General features: G+C 43.6%; 1 protein-coding gene and 1 long non-coding RNA gene across 11 annotated transcripts in view; one reads left to right on the top strand and one right to left on the bottom strand.

The window, feature by feature from the left end:
- LOC129643099 (uncharacterized) overlaps positions 1-23,725 on the top strand; it is a 91,378-nt gene extending 67,653 nt beyond the window's left edge. The window contains exons 2-3 of the long non-coding RNA XR_008710079.1: positions 21,534-21,666; positions 23,613-23,725. This is a non-coding gene — a long non-coding RNA (uncharacterized LOC129643099). The remainder of the gene's footprint in view (positions 1-21,533; positions 21,667-23,612) is intronic.
- Positions 2,281-25,201, bottom strand: part of MFHAS1 (multifunctional ROCO family signaling regulator 1) — a 115,110-nt gene continuing 92,189 nt past the window's right edge. For 2 of the 10 annotated variants that reach the window (XR_008710077.1, XM_055567213.1), the window contains 3 exons: positions 18,380-18,506; positions 11,169-11,279; positions 2,281-4,658 (listed from right to left, as the gene is read on the bottom strand). Coding sequence is in view for 5 of the 10 variants with exons in the window: in XM_055567213.1 (XP_055423188.1) it covers positions 11,193-11,279; positions 18,380-18,506 (214 nt within the window). In the remaining 5 variants the exon portion in view is untranslated. Of the gene's footprint in view, positions 4,659-11,168; positions 11,280-15,623; positions 15,837-18,379; positions 18,507-19,258; positions 19,347-25,201 lie in introns of those variants that run through there. The other 8 variants (XM_055567217.1, XM_055567214.1, XM_055567216.1 and 5 more) reach the window with 6 other exon arrangements.

Raw genomic sequence — 25,201 nt, 5'->3', positions numbered from 1 at the left:
GATCAAACCCGTGTCTCCTGCATTGGCAGGTGGATTCTTAACCACTGGAGCCCTTGAATAAGATATTTCTTACTTGAGCTTAAATATTCAAATAGGGTTTCTAATACCCGATGAGTTTTTCATGTGTTCAAACCCATATTTTAAAGGGTCTTGTGCTTTCTAAACCTCTTCCAATAACTCCACACCCCTCCCTGCTAGGTGCAACCATGCAGGTTCTGCTAGGCGATATTCTTCCTCCTTCTAGGACTGCTGGGTAACAGTCACGGGCAAGGGAAACCCTGAGCATCTGAACCCACCATTTGTGGGACACTGTACATTCAAAGCAAACCAGGAATCTACTTCAAAAAGCTCACAATTAAACAGGAGAAATAGCCTTGGGAGGGAAGGATACATACATGTGATGGATAATGCATTTGTCACTGGGGGTGTCTGCTGGTCCATGACCTACTCAGCAAGTGTAAATAACTCCAAACTTATCAGCAAAGAAAAATGAGACCCAAAGTGTGGTTTATGCTCCTTGTTTCTTTCCAGTTCAAGAGGGTTAGCAGTGGCACTGAATCTGAGGACTTTGCTTTACCTGGACATGGCTGTAAGAGCCAGCCCATCCACGGGGGTCACACCTCATTTCCTTACTCTTTTTAAAAAAAATTTTATTGGACTATGTTAATTTTCAACATTATGTCAATTTCAGGTGTACAGAAAATTGAATCAGTTATACACACACACACATATATATACATACCTTCATTATTTTTCAGGTTTTTCTTTTTTTAACCATATATTACAGAATATTGAGTAGAGTTCCCTGTGCTATACAGTAGGTCCTTACTAGTTATTCTATGTATATTAGTATGTGTATGTTAGCCCCAATCTCCTAATTTATCACTTCCCCCATTTCCCCTTTGGTAACCATAAGTTTGGTTTTGAGATCTGTGAGTAATTTTTAAAAAATTAATTAATCTGGCTTTGTCTGGTCTTAGTTGCCCAGAGCAGGGTCTTTTAGTTGTGGCAGGTGGGATCTAGTTCCCTGACCAAGGATTGAACCCAGGCTCCCTGGCATTTAGATCACAGAGTATTAGCCACTGGCCTACCAGGGAAAGCCCTGTGAGTCTGTTTGTTTTGTAAGTAAGTTCATTTCTATCACTTTTTATTAGATTCCACATATTGGTGATATCATTTGTCTTTCTCTGACTTACTTAGTAGGATAATCTCTAGGTCCATTCATGTTACAAATGGCATTATTTCATTCCTTTTTATGGCTGAGTAATATTCCTTTGTAAATAATACACCACATCGTATCCATTCCTCTGTTGATGGACATTTAGGTTGCTTTCATGTCTTGGCTATTGTGAAGAGAGCTGCTTTGAAGATTGGGGTGCTTCCCTACTCGTAAAAATTCTGATCAGCACTTGGTTTAAGCTTTTCCACTGGCAGAGGGAGACTTGATTTCAGGGCACCCAGTGATACCACTTACCTTCTAAGGAGTCTTACAACAAGGTTCTCCTTTCTCCCCTGTGTCCCCAAAGCCCCAGCGCCTCAGGGCAGGGCTTGTGTGCACTGGGTCCTTCCCTAAAGGTTGTTACGGCATGCATTTCCTTTCTTAACTGTCCTTTAAAAAAAAAACAACAGGGTGAATAGAAGTCTCTGACCACGTATCCACGGGTCAGCTCCTTCAGGCAGCAAATATAGACCCCTGGGGCAAAGAAAGGCCAGGAAAAGGGAACTTCCACACCTATCATAAGTTTTGGTAGGAACATAGCAGATCACTGAGAAAAGGCTTTAAGAGACAACTGATATTCCAGCCCTGACCCTCCAGCCTGAACATAGATGGGAGAGCATGAAAGAGACTCTTTCCTTTCCTTCCGCAACCAGAGCCCACCACCATCCACCTCCTGTGGCTCAAAGTGACCGAAGACTAAAAACAAAACATAGTGATTTCCTAACTGATAAAACTGAAACAAACAAAGACAGACAGAAATAACTAAACTCTGGAAGTATAACTGCTTCATCATTTCTTTGTATTTTTTATTAAACTTTTTTGAATTTTTTTTTTTTAAATTCTGCCCAGTTATGGCAATTAAATAGGAAACCACAATTACAACGCACAAACTGTGGCATGAAAAAAGAACACACACTCCATCAGAATTGACACCAAACCCTTTCTATTTTATTCATTCAAAAAGAGTCCAGTGCACAAGTGTCAAATATGAACACTGGCGGTTTTTTTCTTGGAAGGGGGAAAAAACATTTATTCTGGCAGCGCGTTTACAATTCCAGGAAGTGGTTTTGATACCACAAGATGCAGGAATAGAAACCATAACAAACTTGGAGGGCGTCTGTTTGCAAGGCAGGGACGACTTAGTTGGGAAAGATCCCCCTTTGTGCTTAGTGAATTGCCCATCAGTCAGCCTCCCCAGCTGAGTCTTCCCAGGTGTTGAAAGAGAGGATGGAATTTCCTGCATAGATGAAGAAAATTCCTATAGAGCAGTGTGTTTTCTGTATCTCCAACCTTCCTCTCTGCCCCAACGCGAGTTCTCAAGCTTTTCTGGAGCTGCTTTTGGTCACATGACCCTCTATCAGGATGACTTTTTTTTTTTTTTTGCTAAAATACATGTGACACCAAGCTTTCTTCTTACACTGCTTCTCTAAGGTTAGATGACAGCATACAGCATCACGTGTCCAAAAAGAGCAGTTATTAAGAATGTGGGCATCTATATTCATCCTAAGAGCACACACTTTGCAGGGTATGTCACCCAAAGGAACATTTTTTTTTTTTTCCTTCAGTTAATATGGTCCCCTGGGGAGTTAGCCTGAAGTCACTTTACCAGCCTTTTTTGGTCAAAGTCGGTTAATTTGACAGTTGAAGAACTGTCTCCTGCCAATTGGAAAACTTTTATGCCCAACAATTCAGTGGTCCGTAAAGCAATTAAATGTTACCATTCAGTTAACACTTACACACACATGCACACACACACAGGAGAACTGTGACAGAAGGATTAACAAGGTGAATCTTGTGACTGTTCCAGAAGAAAATTAACTGCAAATTGGAGGCGTCGTATTCAACTACTAAAATGCGGAACTAGTCTGATCCCATTTGATTTTATGATTGTAAGAAATCATGCTTGTTTGGAGGTTCTGGAGTTCATAAAGTTAATTCCCGGGGCACAAAACAATCTACAGAAATTGATTTGTGTATTTTTTTTTTTTTTGCAATGCAGCCACTTGCTTCTTTGTTATTTTGTTTTTTTAATATGTGGAGACATTGTATACTGTGGCATTCCAAGAGACAATACTTGATAGAAGTAAACGAATAATACCGCTGACTAGTTTTTCTTGCCTTACCCTGGAAAGAAACAGTTTCACACATTTTTCAATCCACATGCAGAGGAGGCAGATGTAAACAGGCGTGCACACTCTTCAAAGAACGCGTTACTATTGCCGTGGATGCTGCTTGGCCCTGACGAGGAGGAGGAGAGAGCAGTTTGGTTGTTGGCTTTTTAGGTTTTACGTCATGGAGATTTTACAACCAGGGTTTTACTAGTTCGTGGCAGTAGACCATCCAATCAGAGGTTCTGTATTTATAAATAACCAACGTAGGCTTGTGCTCTCCAATTAGGCAACTCACTATCTTAGGGTCTGATACTAGCTTTCAGAGAGCTCTGCTAAATTTCACAGACTCTGTTCTAGGGGGCAGTGGGGGGTGGGAACAGGACCTGTTAGCAGAGCTCTTTACATGCTTCGGAACTGACGCCTGACTATCTAAGCTATTGCAAGACTCCACTTTTCCTTGGATATGTGGATCCCTTAATCCCCCTCCCCTGAAGAATCTTAATCACCAGGCCTCCATCAGACTATCACCCAGTGACCAGGGACCTTTACTGAAAAGGTGAGGAGGGGCTATTGCCTGAAATGCATGTTTAAGGTTCTTGATGATTATTGTCAACCTCTATGAACCAACACTTAAGCCATGAGCAAAGAGACAGGTATCTTTTCTTTTTTAAATCTGCGAAGGCTTAAAGAATAAACAACACGTCTGATGCTAAAGTAAGAAATCAGCCCCGTGTTGGCACAGTTCTCATCAGAATATTGCACCCAGTGTCAACTAATGCTAGAAGCTTCAAACTGTATAAATTTAAATGTATTTGTGTATTATAAAAATAAAGATAAACATATACATATTTTACACTAGTTATGGAACAGCAATGAATGGTCAGTCGATCCCTCTTTCACATTTACAGAACTGAAATCTGAGTGCTCTGAATACTGCCACCTGTACTGGAATTATGGCTTATATGTGCACGGAAAAAAAAAAAAAATCCCTGAGAAGCCATTCGACTTTATTATTTTTTCTTTTCTTCAAGTAGCGCTCTCCTTGGAGGATCACAGTTCTGAGGTTCAGGTTGTCAAACATTTGCTCCATAGTCTCTCCCATCCTTTTCCCCCCCTGCACCCTCCCCGCCTCATCTACAGGCTAGGTGTGCTCCCTCGCATGAAAACACCCTGAACACACATGCACGCGAATTCACAGAACACGCCTGGGAGTGTGAGGGTTTGCCGGGTACAGAAGATGGTCCAGGTGCGTTCTGATGCTATTTTCTCCATGGAAATCCCACAGCCGTAGAAGTCACTGGTTTCTGTGCTTTTCCCCAGCGTTCTTCCTATGTGGATAGATGAGAAGAAAGCATAGAAATGAACCAGGGAAACAGGAAATGGCATTCTCAATCATGAGAACAGCAAGCGATAATTTTTTTTCTGCCACAGATTTTCATGTCTACTTCTAGAGCTCCATGTAAAATAGTAAATGCAGACAACTAATGTTCCTACAAAGGAAAGAGGCTTTTTCACTAGAAACCTAGTCAAACATTTCTGTTCATGACATTAAATTCAGACATAAAGCAAGAACTAGATGAATTAGCCATAACTACAAGAAATGCTGGGCTGGAAAAAATCACAAGCTGGAATCAAGATTGCCAGGAGAAATATCAATAACCTCAGATATGCAGATGACACCACCCTTATGGCAAAAAGTAAAGAGGAACTAAAAAGCCGGCTTAAAGCTCAACATGCAGAAAACTAAGATCATGGCATCTGGTCCCATCACTTCATGGCAGATAGATAGGGAAACAGTGTCAGACTTTATTTTGGGGGGCTCCAAAATCACTGCAGATGGTGATTGCAGCCATGAAATTAAAAGATGCTTACTCCTTGGAAGGAAAGTTATGACCAACCTAGATAGCGTGTTCAAAAGCAGAGACATTACTTTGCCAACAAAGGTCCGTCTAGTCAAGGCTACGGTTTTTCCAGTGGTCATGTTATGGATGTGAGAGTTGGACTGTGAAGAAAGCTGAGTGCCGAAGAATTGATGCTTTTGAACTGTGGTGTTGGAGAAGACTCTTGAGAGTCCCTTGGACTGCAAGGAGATCCAACCAGTCCATCCTAAAGGAGATCAGTCCTGGGTATTCATTGGAAGGAATGATGCTAAAGCTGAAACTCCAGTACTTTGGCCACCCCATGCGAAGAGTTGACTCATTGGAAAAGACTCTGATGCTGGGAGGGATTGGGGGCAGGAGGAGAAGGGGATGACAGAGGATGAGATGGCTGGATGAGATCACCAACCCGATGGACATGAGTCTGAGTGAACTCCGGGAGTTGGTGATGGACAGGGAGGCCTGATGTGCTGTGATTCATGGGGTCGCAAAGAGTCAGACACAACTGAGCAATTGAACTGAACTGAACTTATCCACTGTAATTTCACAGCTTAACTAAGAACCCTGAACTCCAAACACAGCACTGTTCCCTTTCAAGAAGCACACCCAGACACACTAAATAATTCCCTACAAGTAGGAATATATACTAAAACGTGAGAATGAGTGTCAAGATTCAAAGCATGATTTTACTTACAGACTGTCAAACTAAAAGCTGGAGTTAGATGAACAGAAAATGAAGAAGCTGCTGCATCACCAGCTAATTAAAGTTTAAAGTTTAGTCACTCAGTCATGTCCAACTCTTTGCAACCCCATGAACTGTAGCCTACCAGGCTCCTACACCCATGGGATTTTCCAGGCAAGAATACTGGAGTGTGTTGCCATTTCCTTTTCCAGAGGATCTTCCTGACCCAGGGATCGAACCGGGGTCTCCCATACTGTAGGCAGATGCTTTACCGTCTTTAAACAAAGTGGCGTTCAATTCAGGTAACATGGTTAGATGAAAACGCATGAGATGCGCCCATCCCTTATTTTAGCTTTCCTGTAATGACGCATGACGTGATGTCTTTAAAACTGCTTGGCAACATTTAATAAAATAGATCCGCTTCCGCTACCCTCCACCCTGCATCTCTTTTTCAAAACTATTTATTTATTTGACTGCATTCAGTCTTAGTGGCAGCAGGTGAGATCTTTGGTCTTTGTTGCAGCATGCAAGATCTTTAGCTATGGCATGTGGGATCTAGTTCCCTGACCAGGGATCAAACTTGAGCCCCCTGCATTGGGAACGTGGAGGCTTAGCCATTGGACCACCAGGGAAGTTGCTGGCATCCCTCTCTTAATACTGCCTGACTTTCTGGAAACTGATAATTTAGTATCTACGTAACACACAGGAATCGGCTGGGAGCATAGGATCAATAATGTCACCAAAAATAGGCAACTTCTAGTCACTAAGTGGAGAAGACAATGGCACCCCACTCCAGTACTCTTGCCTGGAAAATCCCATGGATGGAGGAGCCTGGTGGGCTGCAGTCCATGGGGTCGCGAAGAGTCGGACACGACTGAGCGACTTCACTTTCACTTTTCACTTTCATGCATTGGAGAAGGAAATGGCAACCCACTCCAGTGTTCTTGCCTGGAGAATCCCAGGGACGGGGGAGCCTGGTGGGCTGCCGTCTATGGGGTCGCACAGAGTCGGACACGACTGAAGCGACTTAGCAGCAGCAGAAGTCACTAAGTACTTACTACACGCCAGGAGTGGCCGCCTTCACCATAGTGCATTATTTGATTAATCCTTAACTCTTAAAGCTCTAGCAGGTAGGCTCTGCCTTCACTAAAAAGGAAGCTAAGTTTCCAAGAGGTTAGATAACTTCCCCAGGGGCACACACCAGTGAACAGCAGGGCCAGGCCTTTAAAGAGGGTTATTTGACTCCGAGGTATGCTTGACAGCAAAAAGCAAGGCTGGAGCATGTGGGGCCCTCCGGGTAGTATCATGTTTCTTTGGCCCTGAGCCATGGGGACTTTCAGAAGGCCTGTTAATATAGTCAGCTTCTCAGCACAGAAGGTTTTGAAAACTGCCTCAAAATCAAGTAACCATACATCGAAGTGTAAAGAGGACGGCAGGGGGAAAACACCACTCCAGCCAAGCAGTTAACTCTGGTGCAGCGCGTTCTGGCTTCACATGGGGGAGGTGCTACATCTTGTTTTTCTCACCGAATCCAACAAATCTGGAGAAACACAGACAGTTGTGTCTGGCCTCCTGCTCCCCTGAGCCACACGTAAGACTGAGAAACACAAGGATACATAATCAAGGGCAGCAAGAGGGAATATTCCAGTGTTCAAGGGAGAAAAAGGAAACCCGGCCTGACCATTTTTCCACATGGATATCATTTTTCTTGTTTGGGTGCTGAGGGAGAGAGAAGAGCTGTCAATCACTAACCGGCCTCCCCACCCCCACCCCGCCACCTCTCTTTGCTCTTCCATCTCAAACTCGATCTCATCCGACAAGATCCACCTCAAATGCTACCTCCTGGGGTTCTTCCCAATTCTCCGGCAGGGTTCTTTCTTCTCTGTGTCCACAGACAGGGCTTAGTCGATGCACCTGTCATGGCAGGTATCATATTTTAACTGGAATTAGACACAGGTTTCTCCAGTTGTATCTTTGGTTCCCGTTCTCCCCAAGGAGGCTATTATATCCCTGATTTGATTCTTAGAGTCTCTGTTATTTTTGTACTGTCAACACGTGGCACAGTGCTTGTTATTGTTCAACTGATAAGTCACGTCTCTTTGCGACCCCATGGACTGCAGCACACCAGTCCTTCACTATATCTTCACTGTAGTCCTTCACTATCTCCCAGAGTTTGCTCAAATTCATCTCCATTGAGTCAGTGATGCTATCTAACTATCTCATCCTCTGCCACCCTCTTCTTCTCCTGCCCTCAATCTTTGCCAGCATCAGGGTATTTTCCCAATGAGTTGGCTCTTTGCATCAGGTGGTCCAAGTATTGGAGCTTCAGCATCAGTCCTTCCAATGAACATTCAAAGCTGATTTCCTTTAGGATTGACTGGTTGGAGCTCCTTGTGGTCCCAAGGGACTCTCAACAGGCTTCTCCAACACCATAGTTTAAAAGCATCAATTCTTCCAGCTTCCTTTATAGTCCAACTCTCACATCCATATGTGACCACTGGAAAAACCACAGCTTTGATGATAACAGACCTTTGTTGGCAAAGTGACGTTTCTGCTTTTTAATACGCTGTCTAGGTTTGTCATAGCTTTCCTTCCAGGGAGCAAACATCTCTTAATTTCATGGCTGCAGTCACTGTCCTCAGTGATTTTGGAGCCCAAGAAAATAAAGTCTGTCACTGTTTCCATATTTTCCCCTTCTATTTGCCATGAAGTGATGGGACCAGATGCCATGATCTTAGTTTTTTTTTTTTTTTTTTAATGTTGAGTTCTAAGTCAATTTTTTCATTGTCCCCTTTCACCCTCATCAAGAAGCTCTTTAGTTCCTCTTCACTTTCTGCCATTAGGCACAGTGGCCTCGTGGAGGGCAAATTCTCAACAAAGATTTGCTGAGTGAAGGAGGAATAGGATGTCATGAGAAAGTCTCAGGCAAAAGACAGCCATACTATAAGAGGGGGAGATGAGAAGGAAAGAGGGGCTGAGCACAGTCAGAAGGACTGATGTTGGTTTCTCAGGGGAGGGGACACGTGGCCTGGGTCACAGGGATGTCATCAGGTAGGAGAGAAGGGGTGGCAGCTGGCCGTGGACTGAGAGCAGGCCGGAGGCCAGGTGTGGCTGACCCTTCGCAGTAAGGGAGTATCACGTGTCAGAAGCCGGGCTGGGGTCGGCTTGGGAAGCCTTGTGGGTCTTGTCCAGGATTTTGAACTTGAACCATAATCACCAGGAAGCTTTCAAGGCTTTGCAATAGGGAGCAAGGTGATGGGGGTCTGCTGTTGAAAGATCGTATTGGTTTCGAGGACAAAGAGACCAGCAAGGGGGAAGCAGGTTGAGATACCCACAGGGATCTTGACAGAGACAGGACGACTACAAAGCATGGGCCGAGGATAGAGCTCACCGGCCAGCTTCACTCATTCAAGACACGCTGATGCGGGAAACTTCTGCACATAAAAGCGGGGAGCTGAATAGATGGAAACAATTCCTTAAAAAAAATAAGATGCACTGACAAAGTGGGGCAAGAGGTCTCAGGGGACGGCCGAGTATGGGGAGAGGGGGAGAAGAGTGAACAGACCCCTCCAACCCCCAGCCTGGCAGCGGGTGCAGGGCGAGGCCATCCCTGGAGACGCGAGGCACAGGCCCTGAAGGGCTCTGGTGCGGAGGACACAGTGCACACCTACGGAGACCCTGGCACATCCAGGGGAGCTGCCACATAGCCCACAGATCCCACAGGAGAAAGGAGAGGTCAGCGTGGGAGGCTTGACCCCAAATCCTCCCAGGTCACAAAACCTGCCCTTCCTGGGGTGTGACAGCGCACTCAGGGTATTTAGGAGCTTAGGCTGAAGTGATGCCATACCATGTTGTATTAAGCAGCTCTTTTCTGTTCTCTGACGCTTTGCTCACCCTGGAGGGGCGGCCCCTCCCAGCATCAGCCAATTAGTTCCCAGAGACAGTCAACCACTCAGATGCAAGCGTGCGCTTCTCAACTCCACACCAGGGAATCCAGAATCCACACCCCTGACCACGCCCTTTATCGCGAGCCACACTCTGGGCCACTATCCACCTGCCCTAATCACTCCAGGGCCAGGCTCCACATGACTTGGGCTGTCTTTATGCCCCAGAGCCCAAGGGAACTGGCCAACCCTACAATTGCCCCCTGCCCTGCCTGCACCTTCCTGCAGAAACCACAACAGGGGCTCCTCGCACAGCTCCTCCCTCACCCTTGGCTTCCTGACCCTCCAGGTGCTTCTCCCTGTATCCCTGGGTCCTCCATACCCCACCTGCCCCCTGCTCTAAGGAACTGTCATAAACTGTCTTCCGCCCAGCAGTCCTTTCCTGATGGGTTGGCCTCACTATATCTCCACTTTTCCATCCCCACAATGTCAATTGTCCAGACATTGAGAATACGAAAGGAAGGATCCCACCTGTCTCTTCATCCCAGGAACGCACGGTTAGGACACTGACGTTACTAACTAGCTGTAGGCGGCCTCACAGAACCATGTGTACTTCACCTTGACCCCTTCACAGTGGGCAGGAAGGCGAGCCCGCTTTCCCTTCCACACACTCAGCACACACGCTCACCTGCTGTGCACAGTCACCTCATTAATACACTAGACGGTCCTAGGTAAGTGAGTGGATTTTACTCAAGCATCTATATTTGGATTTTTAGTTTTTTTTAATTATTCCCTTTATAGGTCATCCACAGTATGCATACTAATATTTCTAGTAGAAATAACAGCTGAATTTATTGAATGACACTCAGTGTAAGGAATAATGCTAAATGTCTCCCCTGCAAAGGTCTCTCTAAATGCAGCGAATGACCCCACGGGATGGTGCCACTGTGCCCTGCACCCGTCATAGCCCCAACGAATCACAGGATTCAAACTTGGAGGCATAACTCCAGAATCCATCAAACAGGCTTGGAAAAATAAATACCAACACTGCTTTTAAAAAACCTATTTGCTGTGTTAATCAGCTTGAGCTTTTCCTGATGTTATGTTCCTGCATTACATGAGTTTTTTAAAAAATGACTTTTTTTTTCCAAAAAGGATCTAAGGTTACTGATATATGCATTATAGTAAATCAGGCAAAAGAATCGAGCAGTTTTCTTATTCTTAAATCCCCAACACATCTTGATTCTGGATAAAAGATTTGTAATCTTAAAGTGTCCGGCTCTTTGGAATCTCTTCATCCCAAACCCATCCTCCCGCCGTTTCCCCCTAAACTCTCCAAGTCCTTAGGAAGCCCTTATCTATTTAAGAAACCCTCTCTGCTTCCCAGAGACTTACCCTTAAAAATTGGTGCTCCTAAAGTCACAGATTGGGTACAGTAAAAATGATGGCATAAGGGAAAGAAGCACTATCTTTTCCACTTAATTGTCCAAGAAAGTATGGAGATACCTGAGCAGAGAGGGAACAAATTCCAGTATCAATGTGGCTGATGGGAGACTAAATAATCAGAGAAACACTGTTCCTCCCAGCCAGTGACAGCAACAAGGCAGGGAGCTGTCTTACTCCTTACAGAGAACAAAACAAATCAATGCAAAGCAGTGTGACATGCCCCACAGGCAACTTCCACATTTCAGCCTCTTTTCCTTGCGAAATATCATACCATCCCCACCCTGAGATCAGTGAAAAATTCTCCATTGTGATTAAGTCAAATTCATCCATTCCTTAAAAAAAAAAAGTTTTTAATCAAGTCCATACTAACTGATCTGAGTGCATTTAAACATATTTTGCCCATCTAGTAAGATAAAGACCACAGAATCTTCTTCATCCTACTTTTTACAAAAGCTTATTTGAATTGGTCTTAAATATCCTTGTCTTAACAATATAACTGCCAAAATTCCTAAGCAAAGTAATCATTCTACATTGGAGAATACTTGCAAGCAGTAAGTAGCTGGAATCTGACTCAAATTGGAATGCTCCAGTATACACGTAATAATCCAAGTTTGAAATGCAGTCTGAGTCTTGTCTTTTATTATCAGGAGACCGCATGGAAGAATGTAAGTTGCACTCCAGTTTTTTTTTTTTTTTAATTATTAGTTTTTATTTTATACAATATTGTGTTAGTTTCAGGTATACAGCAAAGTGATTCAGTTTTACATATACATATATTGATTCTTTTCCCATTTAGGTTATTACAGAATACTAAGTAGAGTTCCCTGTGCTCTATATAGTAGGTCCTTGTTGGTTATCTGTTTTAAATATAATAGGATGTATATGTCAATCCCAAGCTCCCAATTTATTTGTATCCTGCAACTTCACTGAATTCATTGATGAGCTCTAGTAGTTTTCTGGTAGCATCTTTAGGATCTTCTGTGTAATATCATGTTATCTGCAAATAGTGACAGTTTTATTTCTTCTTTTCCTAGTTGGATTCATTTAATTTCTTCTCTGATTGCCATGGCTAGGACTTCCAAAACTATGTTGAATAATAGTGGCTTGTCTTATTCCTAATCTTAGAGGAAACGCTTTCAGTTTTTTGGTACCACTGGGTGGCATTGTGAATGGCTGCTGCAAAAACCTTCCTGTTCCATTCTATGTCTGAGTCCTGTGCCTCAAAAACTAACCATGCCTCTTCAAATAAGGAAAACCCCCTTGTTCTTCAATTACTTCTTCTTCCTCTTGACTCGATTCAGCCCTTCTCTGGACCTCCGACTCCATCAGGTCTTCATTACTGAGTTCTTCGTGTTGCACAGCAAGAAGTTCAATGAAGTCATCCTCTTACAGATCTAGCTTGAAATAAAGATGCTGTACTACCGCACTCTGTACAGTGAGTGTTAGTTGCTCAGTCGTGTCCGACTCCGCGACCCCACAGACTGTAGCCCGCCAGGCTCCTCTGTCCATGGGATTTCCTGGGCAAGAATACTGGAGTAAGTAGCCATTCCCTTCTCCAGGGAATCTTCATGACCCAGGAATTGAACCCACATCTCCTACATTGCAGGCAGATTCTTTACCACTGAGCCAATGGGGAAGCCTTGCTCTTGGTTAAACATTTCTTGTATCTTCTCTATCTGTTCCTCCATTCTTTTTCTGAGATCTTGGATCATCTTTACTATCATTACTCTGAATTAATTTTCAGGTAGCTTGCCTATATCTACTTCACCTTAGTTGTTCCGGGGTTTTCTCTTGTTCCTTCATCTGGGACTTGTATCTCTGCTATTTTGTCTAACTTTCTGTCACTGTGGTTTCTGTTCTGCAGGATTGTAGTTCTTGCTTCTGCTGTGTGCTTCATGGTGGATGAAGTTGGTCTAAGGGGAGAGGTGGGCAGCTGTGGGCTCAGGAAGACATTAAGCAGCCTGTCTGCAGATGGGTGGGGCTGTGTTTCCATCTCTTTGGTTTTTTGTCCTGAGTCATCCCAGCCCTTGAACCTGTAGGCTGTTGCGTGGGGCCAGGTCTTGGTGAAAAAATGGCAGCCTCCAGGAGGGCTCATGCCAATGAGTACTCCCCAGAACTACTGCTGAGAGTATCTTTGTCTTGAGCCAGTTCCCCAGCCCTACCCCCCCGACCACCTTCACAGGAAACCCTCCGATAGCAGCAGGCAGGTCTGGCCCCAGCTCTTGTGAGGTCACTGCATTTTACCCTGGGTCCTGGGGCACACGAGGTCTTGTGTTTTCCCTCCAAGAATGGAGTTTCTGTTTGCCCCAGTCCTGTGCAATTCCTGCGATCAAACCCACTGATCTTCAAAGCCAGATGCTCTCAGGGCTCCTCTTCCCAATGCCAGACCCCCAGGCTGTGGAGCCTGACCCAGGACTCAGCAGTTTCACTCCTGTGGGAGAACCTCTGCATTATAATAATTTTCTGCTTTTGTGAGTCACCCACCTGGGCGGGAATGGAACTTGATTTGACTGCAATGGTCCCCCTATTCTCCCATCTTGTTGCGGTGTCTATATTTGTCTTTGGATCTAGGATCTTTTTTTGGTAGGTTCCAGGGTTTTGTGTTTTGCTGTTCAGCAGTTAGTTGTGATTTTGTTTCCATGAGATGGAGTGAGCATGTCTCCTCCTACTCTGCTGTCTTGTCTCTGCCTATTGAATGTCTCTCTCATATGTCTTAAGGTAAAAGACATGTCTTAGCTATATGCACAGCTAGCCTTCTAGATCCCGTCTTTTAAATGAAAATCAGTAGATAAATTGAGTTAAACGGCATTTTTTCAGAATATATACTTTTGATAAAGGAAGGAAATCTCTTTGTAAATGAAAAAGAGAAATATTCTAAGGTATCTAAAAATGAAAGGCAAACAGCAAGCTGCCATTTCCCCAAAGGAGTTCACACTTCCCTTCCAAATTGGAATTTTAAGTATCTCAACCTGTAGAGCAATAAAATGGAGACAGGAATTCAGAGATAAAAGTTCTAAAAATAAATTTATTCTACTTTCTCCTTGCTTTCCCCACTGAAAAAATATTTTTGCTCCCTCTGATCCCTAATGACCAAGGCTCAGTACCCCTTTAATGTCCAGATTAAAGGTCAGTGAGGTTGCCTCTCAGAAGTTCTGAAGGGGAAATGTGAGGGATGGATATGTTAATTAACTAGGTGATGGGAATCCTTTCACAGTGAATGCGGATATCAAATCACAATGTACACTTTAAATAACTTACAATTTTATTTATCAGTTTTACCCTAGTAAAGCTAAAAAAAAAAAAACCACTGGTTGCCAAGGGTTAAAAGTGGAGGCAGGGATAAATAGGGGGAGCATAGAGGATGTTCAGGGCAGTGAAAATATTGTGTGTGATACTGCAATGCTAGATCATGTCATTCTACATTTGTTCAAACCCATAAAATGTACAACACCAAGTGTGAATCCTAATATAAAGAATGGACTTCGGGTGATCAGGAGGTGTCCATGGGACAAATGTTCCACTCTGGTGGGAGATGTTGATGGTGGGGGAGGCTGTGTGTGGCTGGCGGGTATATGGAATCTTTCTGGACCTTGTGCTCCATTTCACTGTGAATCTAAAACTGCTCTAAAAAACTAAGTTGGGGTTTTAAAATATTGCTCCCTATACTTTAAAAGAAAAAGAGTTCTGAAGGAGGCTGATTTCTCTCCAAGAAACACCATTTCCCTCCTGTTGTTCAGTAAACAGAGGGCTGGCAGTGGGGGAAGCAAGTCAGGTCACTGCCTTTAGACAGCACCGGGCCAGGGATAACAAGTGTTCGTATGAATTTCTTTAAAACTCACAAATCTCTTTAATACCAACACAGCAGGGAGCAAGGCCATTACTGAAAGTGGCACTAAAAATATTTATTTTCTGCACAGAACCAGGTATTGTATTAAACGGAAGTAACTGCATGTGGGCATGAAATTTCTCTTTGAAATGATGAAAATGTTCTAGGATGAGACTGTGATGATGGTTGTCCAGCTCTATAGACATATGAACCATTAAACAGGCACCTTTTATGGAAGTGTACAGATAAAGCTTGAAAAAATGTATCAGAATCCATATTCTTTAGGATGAGAAGTTTTCAAAGCAACCCAGCAGATCTGCTACTAAATGAACTTTCATCTCATCTTAAAGGCAGATATCTTTGAAAATCAGCCCAGGATCACCAGAGTATGGAAATACTCATATTTCTATCTGATAATCAGCAAAGGCACCAAGGAGTCACTCAGATGCTAGGTTTCTCCCTGGAAGGTGAGGTGTAAGTGGACAGGCATTCCATTCAATTCATGTAACCTCTTCCCAATGAAATGCTGGTAGAGATTTCACCATCACCCAAAGTGACTTAATGAGAGTAAGTCACTCTTTTTTTAATCACTACTTACTCTTTATTTTCTCTCTGCAGAGGAACAAAACAGCTAGAAATTTTTAAAAAATAATAAAATAGAAAGCTTGGAATTCATAAGGAAGATCCAATCAAATAATAGTTGTCAGTGGTTTTTGCTTGTAAAGCTCAGCATAGCACCATTCATTTACATGTGGTCCGAGGCAGGTTGTTAATGACCAGTCTCATTTGACCTATAAGGGAGAGGTGTAAAATGGTCAAACAGGGAGTTAGTGATGGACAGGGAAGCCTGGCATGCTGCAGTCCATGGGGTCGCAAAGAGTCAGACACTACTGAGAGGCTGAACTGAACTGAAACTGGTCAAAGAGCTTGGAATGTCTCTTTAAAAAAAATACTAAGATCTAGATCAATGACCTAAGAATCGGGTGTTTATTCTGGCTTTCCTGGGATGGCTCTGGTTGGTGCCTGCCGTCCTGGCATGATTACTAAGAATTTCTCCTGAAGATGAGACTTGCTGGCCTCCCACCTGGGAGCCATGGGGGTGGGGGCAGGGGCGGGCGGGAGAACTTCAGTGAGTAGAACCTCCAGCGCACACACTCGACGACCATCTGAGTGACTCTTGTTTCTTAAAGCCTAGTGCCTAGCCCTAGAAATTCTGATACCCATGCCTGATCAAGGAAGTCTGATCTTGACCATTGACCTGCATTTCAGGAGATGAGAGAGTCATAAAAGGTTACTCTCTAGTGACTTGCCTAAGTTAACTGGGGCTGGAGTTGCAAAACCCAGGCAGTAACTCCAGTCTCCCCATTTCTGCTGCCTGCTGAGACCCGGAGTCTCACTCTCAGGCTCAGACCCACACTGTGTGGGCCTAAGGACCACCTGCTGGGACAGTTTTCCTCATTGGTCCCCAAATCTCCCACATTTGGTTCACTGCTGTCCACTTGTAAATTAGAGCCTACACCGGGTCGTGCAGTGGCCTGCTGGTTTACATTTTGTTCTCCAGGATGTTCCTTTATTTAGAATTGAGAGTTACCCTCTAAACCTACCATCCATTCTATGAGACCCCTTTAAAAGAATCCGTTTCAGAACAAAACTATTCACAAAGCTGGGTCAAAAGCAGGTCAGTCACTAAAGGTACCCCCTCTAGCATCTCGATGTCTCAGGCCATGAGGCTCTGATTACCCAAGCCTTTAAAGCTGCTTGTTCGTATTAGGTATGAGAAACTGGGTGAGAGGGGAGCTGATAGCATTTCTGCAGGACATCAGGAGCCCATGAAAAGACACTGATAACAGCGGCTCAGTGCCACTGTGGTTTCTGTACAAACGGATATTTTAACTCCAACCTCTATCTCGCCTACTAAATGCCACATAGCCATGACAATAGGTTACCATCTCTCCTGGCTCAGGAAAATCTATACGCATGCAGAATCTACTGAACAGTCGTTTCCCTCCATCCCAGACCTTGCTGTTTCTATAAGATCCCTTTATCCTCACCCTATCTGTAAGAGAGGGACCAGCGGAGACCAATTCAAAGAATGGTAACATTTTGTTTGGTATGCTCAGGACAGGGGAATGGTCATTAAATAAGAAAAGCTGTAGAATATTCCTGCTTAGTTAATATGTAATCCTAAGAAGCACGTCAAGGTCTCACAGGGTCAATATGCTATTCATATACTAGTGATGAATTAACACTATGTAACATGTTAACCTTCAAAAGCATTCTGAAGAGAAGAGCCTGAGAGAAGTTTCCCTTGGGTGTTCAGTGATGTTTTCCAGCAAAGATGGATTAGGGATGTTCTGTCTATTGAGTCAGCTGCTTTAGAGAAAAGGGGGCAGCTGTGAATGCATGAGAAAGCCCCTGCAGACCCCCACTCTGCATACACTTGGAGGGTCGAGAGACATGAGTTCCTATCACACAAGCTCTCAGGAATGCAGCCTGATAGCAAGTTTCTCAAGATGCATGACAGGTCACCATTCTCCAGTGTGAACTTTCCAACCTCCCTACACAAAGCTTAGATATGGGGGAAAAAAAAAATTCTGTATGGTCAACTAAGAAGAAAAATAGAAATTTCCTTCATGAAGCCTTTGCTCATATCACCCAGATGACCAGGGACTGCTACTTTTCAAGATTTGCAATAGAAAGAAAGGTATTTCATTTCAGTGTAAAAGTGGCCCGCTGGGTTCTTAACACTACAGAAAAAGCCAAACAGATGAGTTAACCTAAATTCATCATGTGAGTTTAATGCTAACATTGTATACGGAAGTTAGTTCACACGGGCATGTTCTGTGTCTTTAAGTCCAAACTACAGCCTCTGATTGTCAGGACTGATAGAGAATCAGAGACCGCAAGCAAAAAAGGGGTCTACTTCAGGTTTTCTACAGCTTTGCTTACTTAATGAGCTCTCACTGTTTTCTGAAACAATGGCAGAATTAAAAGAAAAAACTGCTCTCTTTAGTTGCATTATACCTGCAAGTATACTAAAAAAATAGTCATATACTTTAAATGAGTGAGCTGTATAATATGTGGATAATATCTCAAGAAAGCTATTTTAAAATGCTGTAACTTTTATCAGCAAAAGAAAACCACAAATAACAAAACATGAAAGTTCCTAGTTTGTTGTATAAGCCATGGTTTTGCTATCACCCAGAAAACTAGGTCTGCCCCGGGAGGGTGGCTTTTCAGTTTGATGAAAGGTACTTTAACTTGGCTTTTTGTTCTTACAATGACTGAGGCAGGTCCAAGAGTGAGGGACGGGGGCTATGGGGTCAGAACTCACTTGGAACACGGGCTGATCACAGTTGGTGTGGGTGGGTAAACCAAGGCAACATTCACTCGCTCGCTGCCGTTCTTGGGGCAGATGATCTCTGCCACTCCTTCTGGTCTGGGCTGACTCAGCAACTCCCCTGCAGGCAGAGAGAGAAACATGCGTTAATGAGTGGGGTATACATAGCTTGTATGAAAGTTCTTGTGAGAACCTACTCACAAGGTATCATCCCAGTAGCTTTCAGTGTTTCGTATGCATGTGTATGTTTGTGTCTGCACACCTCTAAATCTGTGCTGTGCTTACTTTCTTGGTTATGTCCAACTCTGCTACAACATGGACTGTAGCCTGCCAGGCTCGTCTGTCCATGGGATCCTCCAGGCAAGAATACTGGAGTGGGTTGCCATGCCCTCCTCCAGAGAATCTTTACAACCCAAGGATCAAACTCAGGTCTCCTGCACTGCAGGCGGATTCTTTACCATCTGAGTCACCAGGGAAGCCCTAATGAGTGAGACTTGCCTTCAAAAATGGGACTACCCTGTGACTTCCCTGGTGGTCTAGTAGTTAAGACTCTGCACTTCCACTGCTTGGGGAACAGGTTCAATCCCTGGCCGGGGAACTAAGATCCCACATGCTACATGCTATAGCAATTAATAAATATAAGTTTAAAAAAACAAACACAAATTGGACCACCATAGAGAGAATCCAGCACTTGGGGGTGGGGGGAACAGGGGAGGTAGGAAGGAGAGAGAGTCAGAGAAGAAACAATCAATCAGAGCAAAACAGGCTCTGTCCTTAGACCATTCTCCACAGTGAGGTGGACAAGCTGCTAACGGTGGTGGTGGGAAGGCCACAGTTCCAGACAAAGACAGCATCTGCCGCTATTTTCCTCACCTTCCTTTCCACAGACGGGCTCCAGAGATCTGTATCTAGACGTCGCGGCAAACTGAGCCAGGGTCCCTGGAGCCCCCGAGAGGCAGAGCTGCCAAGGAGGCGTTCGTAATTAGGATCTGGGCATATGGGAGTCGCAGCAGCCTTGCAACAAAGCCCTGCATTAATGATCTGGAAGGGCATTCAACTAAAGGTGTGTTATCAAGGTAAACAGCCCAGCTTCAAGCTGGCAAGAGGATTTCCTGGGTAGGTAGGTGTGCAGATTTGAAAGGACTCTCTTATGAGTCACGGGAGCTAGTAAAAACAGATAATTCACTTACTGGATTACCACAAGCCCCAAAGGAAATCTGGGTACTCTGCCCTGGATACAATCTCTCCAACCAGATCATCAAATCCCCCCTAAGACCAGCGATGCCTTCGGTTTCCTCCCTACCATCCACTTAACCAGGAGTACCCTGATCTTTCTCTGTTTTCATGGTCAGCATGGTGCGCTTGCTCAGAAAAATACAAAAAACAGATTTTGGTGGACAATGGTGCCAAATCCCCCTACTTAGAAAGTAAATAAACCAAAGAGACCAATCATATGCCAACTGGGGAAAGATGCTACTGCAAATAAAACACTGACTCTGTGACAGCCATCGCTTGTATCACTGATTTGAAATTCTAGGGAACCAGAGTGTATGCCAACATGTGAGTATACAAACCAAAAATCCTTTGCCTCAAAATCCATAGATCTAAACATCTCACCTTCAGCAGAAGGTCTATCACACTGATAGACCATAACCATATGCCACCACTGGACAGACAGCTTTAAATATACCTCTTATTTCATCTTTACAATGTTACTATAAGGTTTATCCTCATTCTGCAAAAGTGAAAAGTGTGAAAGTGTTAGTCGCTCACTTGTATTCGACTCTTTGAGACCCCATGGACTGTTGCTGGCCAGGCTCCTCTGTCCATGGAATTATCCAGGTAAGAATCTGTAGCCGGTTGCCATGCCCTCTTCCAAGAGATCTTCCCAACCCAGGGATTGAACCCAAGTCTCCCACATTGCAGGCAGATTTTTTACCATCTGAGCATGGGGGAAGGCTGTTTTATAAAAGAGGAAGCTAATATGTAGGGAGGTTATGTGATGTCCCTAGAGTCAAGCCTAGGCAGGGACTGAATGGGGAATGTGACCTGGGGAGCCCATCTCTAGGGCTCTTCCCCCCCACCCCCGCAAGGTAGAGACTGCTGCTTTACTCCAGAACACATCTTTCCTAGAAAAGTAGTCCAAAAATGCTACTATTTAGTAATGAACTAAGTATTGACATATTTGTACTCTTATGAAAGACAACTATTTCCTGGTTTGAACATTCTTAAATGGCTTTGAACAATATGAATCTAATGTAATTTGAGTTTCTTAACCGAGCTAAGGGCTTGCAGGAGACATAAGGGATGCAGGTTTGATCCCTGGGTTGGGAACATCCCCTGCAGGAGGGCATGGCAATCCACTCCAGTATTCTTGCCTGGAGAACCCCATGTACCAAGAAGCCTGGGGGGTTATGGTTCATGGGGTCATACAGAGGCAGACACGACTAAAATGGCTGAGCATGCACAACCAAACTAATATAAACGCCAAATGACTGCAAAAGTTAATTTAGCATCATTTGCTTGTATGGCAACCCACTCCAGTACTCTTGCCTGGAAAATCCCATGGACAGAGGAGCCTGGTGGGCTGCCGTCTATGGGGTCACACAGAGTCGGACACGACTGAGCGACTCCACTTTCACGCATTGGAGAAGGAAATGGCAACCCACTCCAGTGTTCTTGCCTGGAGAATCCCAGGAACAGGGGAGCCTGGTGGGCTGCCGTCTATGGAGCTGCACAGAGTCGGACACGACTGAAGTGACTTAGCAGCAGCTTGTATCATGGATACATGGTATCTGACACCAGCCAGGAAAAGATCTCAAATTATAAAAAGGAAAATTAAAAACATAAACATTAAATGCTCTCGAAGTAATAAAATGAACCAAAGTAAAAGTGTGTTACACCAGACTGAGCCTTGGAAGTCATCCAGTCCAAATACCACTTTATGAGTCAGAAGCTCTCTGAGTTTAACAGATTTGCTCCGAGTCCCACAGAGAGCTTTAAACCAACCAACCGACCACGTACCATGGGGCTACAACTGTCCCAAGAGGATGTTCTGAACCACTCATGCCTATTAACATCCTCACTCCTGGGCTGCCCTCCCATGCTTCCTCACCTGATACTTTCAATTTCTACTTTCTGTCCCAAGGTTACTCCCAAGGCTTGAACCTAGACTGGAGATCTCTGGCTTCCCCTGAGAACTCTCTCCCAGTTGGAATTTTCACAGCCTTGGCTCCTTCTGCCTGCAGCTGCCTAAGAGCCCAGGATAACAAATGCAGACGGTAAGCCCCTACCCTGGTTTCCCCAATTTCTCAGTGGTAAAGAATCCACCTGCAACACAGGAGATGTGGGTTCAATACCTGGATCTGGAAGATCCCCTGGAGGAGGAAATGACAACCCACTCCAGTATTCTTGCCTGAAAAACCCCATGGTCAGAGGAGCTTGGTGGGCTATAGTCCTAAAAAGGGTTGCAAAGAGTCGGACACGACCGAACTACTGAGCCCACAGGGCACAGACCCCCGTCCCAGGCTGCGGTTCCTGCATGGCTGGCTCCTTGCTGGGGGTACTGCAGGTTTTGGTGAGAAGACCAGTTTGCCAGAGAATTTGAAATAATTTGCAGTTGACTATTAAGCACTGGCTATCAGTTTCTCTAAACCAAGAGCTTTATGCTCCCCGGCCCAGATTTCCAGACTCACAAAGGAAAGGTCTAGGTAACTGGTTTTGCTTGGGTCCTACCCCAGCAGCGCTGCCAGCCACTGAAACAGTTGGAAAGTTGAAGGCATCAAGAAATTTCATGCATATGAAAAATTCACTTGAACTGTGGAAGACAGAGCAAGAAACAGAATTGCTCACAAGCTCCAGGACACATGTGCACTCAAACAAGCTACTGTACAGGGCCAGGATTCTGAGGATTTAAGAACTGTGCCCAATTGCTAAATTAAGAAAGTAAGAAAAATAGCCTTTTCCTCCCCCCAAAGAAAACCCCAAAACTAATCAATAATACAGAGAGTGGTTCCTAATGTGTTAGCTACTTAAAATAGAAGCTAATCGGCTCAAATTTCCATAACACAAACTTGATTTTCAAACAAAAGCAGGGCTATTGGTTGAGCATCTAATTAGTAGGGCTTCTCTGATAGCTCAGTGGGTAAAGAATCCACTTGCAATGCAGGAGACCCAGGTTCGATTCCTGGTCAGGAAGATCCGCTGGAGAAAGGAAAAGCTACCCACTCCAGTATTCTGGCCTGGACAATTCCATGGACTCTATAGTCATGCAAAGAGTTGGATACGACTGAGCGACTTTCACTTTAGGGAGATCTTACAGTGTGAGGAGGGCAGGGATACAAGAGTCTAATGCCAAGACCTTGAGGGGGAGGGTTCAGGCATTGGAGAGAATCAAGTACACAAAAAGAAGAATGATGTACTTACTGTGTGTGCCCCAAAGGTGCCCCAAAGGAAGTTATGAGATGCTAGAGAATGAATGCGAAGGACAGACTAAAAAGAAGGACAGTCCTGATTTGCAGGACTGGAAAAGACCTGGAAGTGTGGCAATTTTAGATTCATGATGCATCTGTTATTGCTAGCAAACGCTAATAAAAAGAAATTCCAAAGTTGGTGGGAACTGCAAAATGAAATGTTATATTCACAGAAAATGTGTTACCAATAGAGTAAGGAGAAATATACATGTGACCTGGTATATTTCCATTTTTAGGGATTTGCTTCAAGGAATAGGTCTTTCTTTCTGGCAAAAATTATACAATGACTGTTCATAGCAACACTGTTTATATAACAGTGAAAACTTGGTAACCGTCTCAAATGTTCAACAAAGAGGAAATGATTAAAAATTATGACACAATTCAGCAGACAGAATTCTCTGTAGTCATATAAAATACTGAGAACTTGGTAACCATCTCAAATATTCAATGAAAGGGAGATGATTAAAAAGTATGACACAGTTCAGAAGACAGAATTCTCTGTAATCAATAAAAACAGACTGATATTTCTCTGTAGAAAGTAAATTTGAAAGTGCATTCTCATTAGAAACATAAACTGATAAGGAACACAAATGGTTTGGAGTGAAATGGGTCATTCAGGCCTAAAGGTTCTCAGGTAATTTATTTCTATGCTTGAGTCAATTAAGTAAAAGACTAAGTGTGCTTCACACTGATGGGAGGTGCCAGCTTGAAATGCTGGTGCTTTCTCCTCTGTTGGCAATTTTCTATTCATGTAGGTTCTTCATACAGTCTTCCTGAAGAAGCAGAAATCTGGCCAGATCAACAGACCACTGCATCCCCTGAGGCTAAAGTCTACAGTATCTTTGTGCCCATTAAAGTTATGAAAAGCTATTCTTACTTAGTTACTCTGTCTCAAGATTTCTGGTGTTAAAATGCTACTGAACTCTCATCAGCTGTTTTTCCCCTGTGAAAGGATAGAAAATCAAGTTTTATTATGAGTTACCTTAAAACAACAGGAGATAAGTGAAATGAGCTTGTCTTTTTTTTTATCATCAGAATTCACAAATATTGGCAATTATGCAAAATACTGAAAATGTATCACTCTGATGACCCAAACCACAATATTTCAAAAGGCCCAAACCTGCCTTTTTCCATGCAAATAAAACCCACTTCCTGATCCAGGAAGTTCTAAGTTATGAACATCCCTCAAAACAGAAAAAGTGGTCTGGAAATTTTAAAATAAGCAATTATATAAGTTCTATTAAACAAGGAATTATCTAGATTTCAAGGCCTCTTAGAGCTGGAATAGTCTAAAGTTCACTCCTCCACCGCCCAAAGTCCACTGCTGTCTTTTAATTAAACGTGACTCTGGATGAGGCGCAATGATACACACATACACGTTCCCACATCCCCCTCAGGGCAAAGGCAGCATCCTTGGAAACCCATGAGCAGGAAGGCTCCCACTCTGCAAGCCCACAGAGTTATCAGAGAAGCAAAAATGAGAGAACTCCACGGTCACTTTTATATGGAAGACGAGAGCCAGAGAAAAATAAAAGGACATCTCGTCTTAAAACAGAATAAAACCTAGAAAGTATATACACAGGAGGAGTAAACAGTGAAAAAGTAAGTTAGTGCAGCCACTATGGAAAACAGCATAGAGGTTTCTCAAAAAATTAAAAATAGAACCACCCTATGATTCAGTATTTACACTCCTGGGTATATATCTGGGAAAACACTAATTTGAAAAGATACATGCACCGAATTTTCATAGCAGCAATGTTTACAATGGCTAAGATATGAAAGCAACCCAGGAGCCCATCACCAGGTAACTGGATAAAGAAGATTTCGTGTATACACACAATGGAATGTTGCTTGATCATAAAAAAGAATGGAACGTTGCCATTTGCAGCAACATCAGTGGACCTAGAAAATATTATGCTTAGTGAAATAAGTCAGAGAATGAAAAACAAATACTGTATGATACCACTTATATGTGGAATCTAAAAAATACAAGCAAATGCATATAGCAAAACAGAAACACTCACAGGTACAGAAAACAAACTAGTGGTTACCAGAGGGAAGGGGGAAGGACAATTTAAGAGTAGATTAATAGATAAAAAATAATATACATAAAATACATAAGCAACAAGGATATACTGTAAGCCCTGGGAATTATAGCCATTATCTCATAATAACATATAATGGACTATAATCTAAAAAATGAATCACTACACTGTATACCTGAAATTAACATAAATTGTAAATCAAGTGCACTTGAATAAAAACATGCCACTGTGCACACACAAAAGCATGAGAGAAGGGAGCAGAAGCGATCTCTCAATACCTCTTGGTTCCCACTAAACCA

This window comes from Bubalus kerabau, chromosome 2, assembly GCF_029407905.1.
Source record: "Bubalus kerabau isolate K-KA32 ecotype Philippines breed swamp buffalo chromosome 2, PCC_UOA_SB_1v2, whole genome shotgun sequence".
Classification (NCBI taxonomy): Eukaryota; Metazoa; Chordata; class Mammalia; order Artiodactyla; family Bovidae; genus Bubalus; species Bubalus kerabau.
The sequence above is the reverse complement of the archived record's forward strand: the minus strand, read 5'-3'. Positions and strand labels throughout refer to the sequence as shown.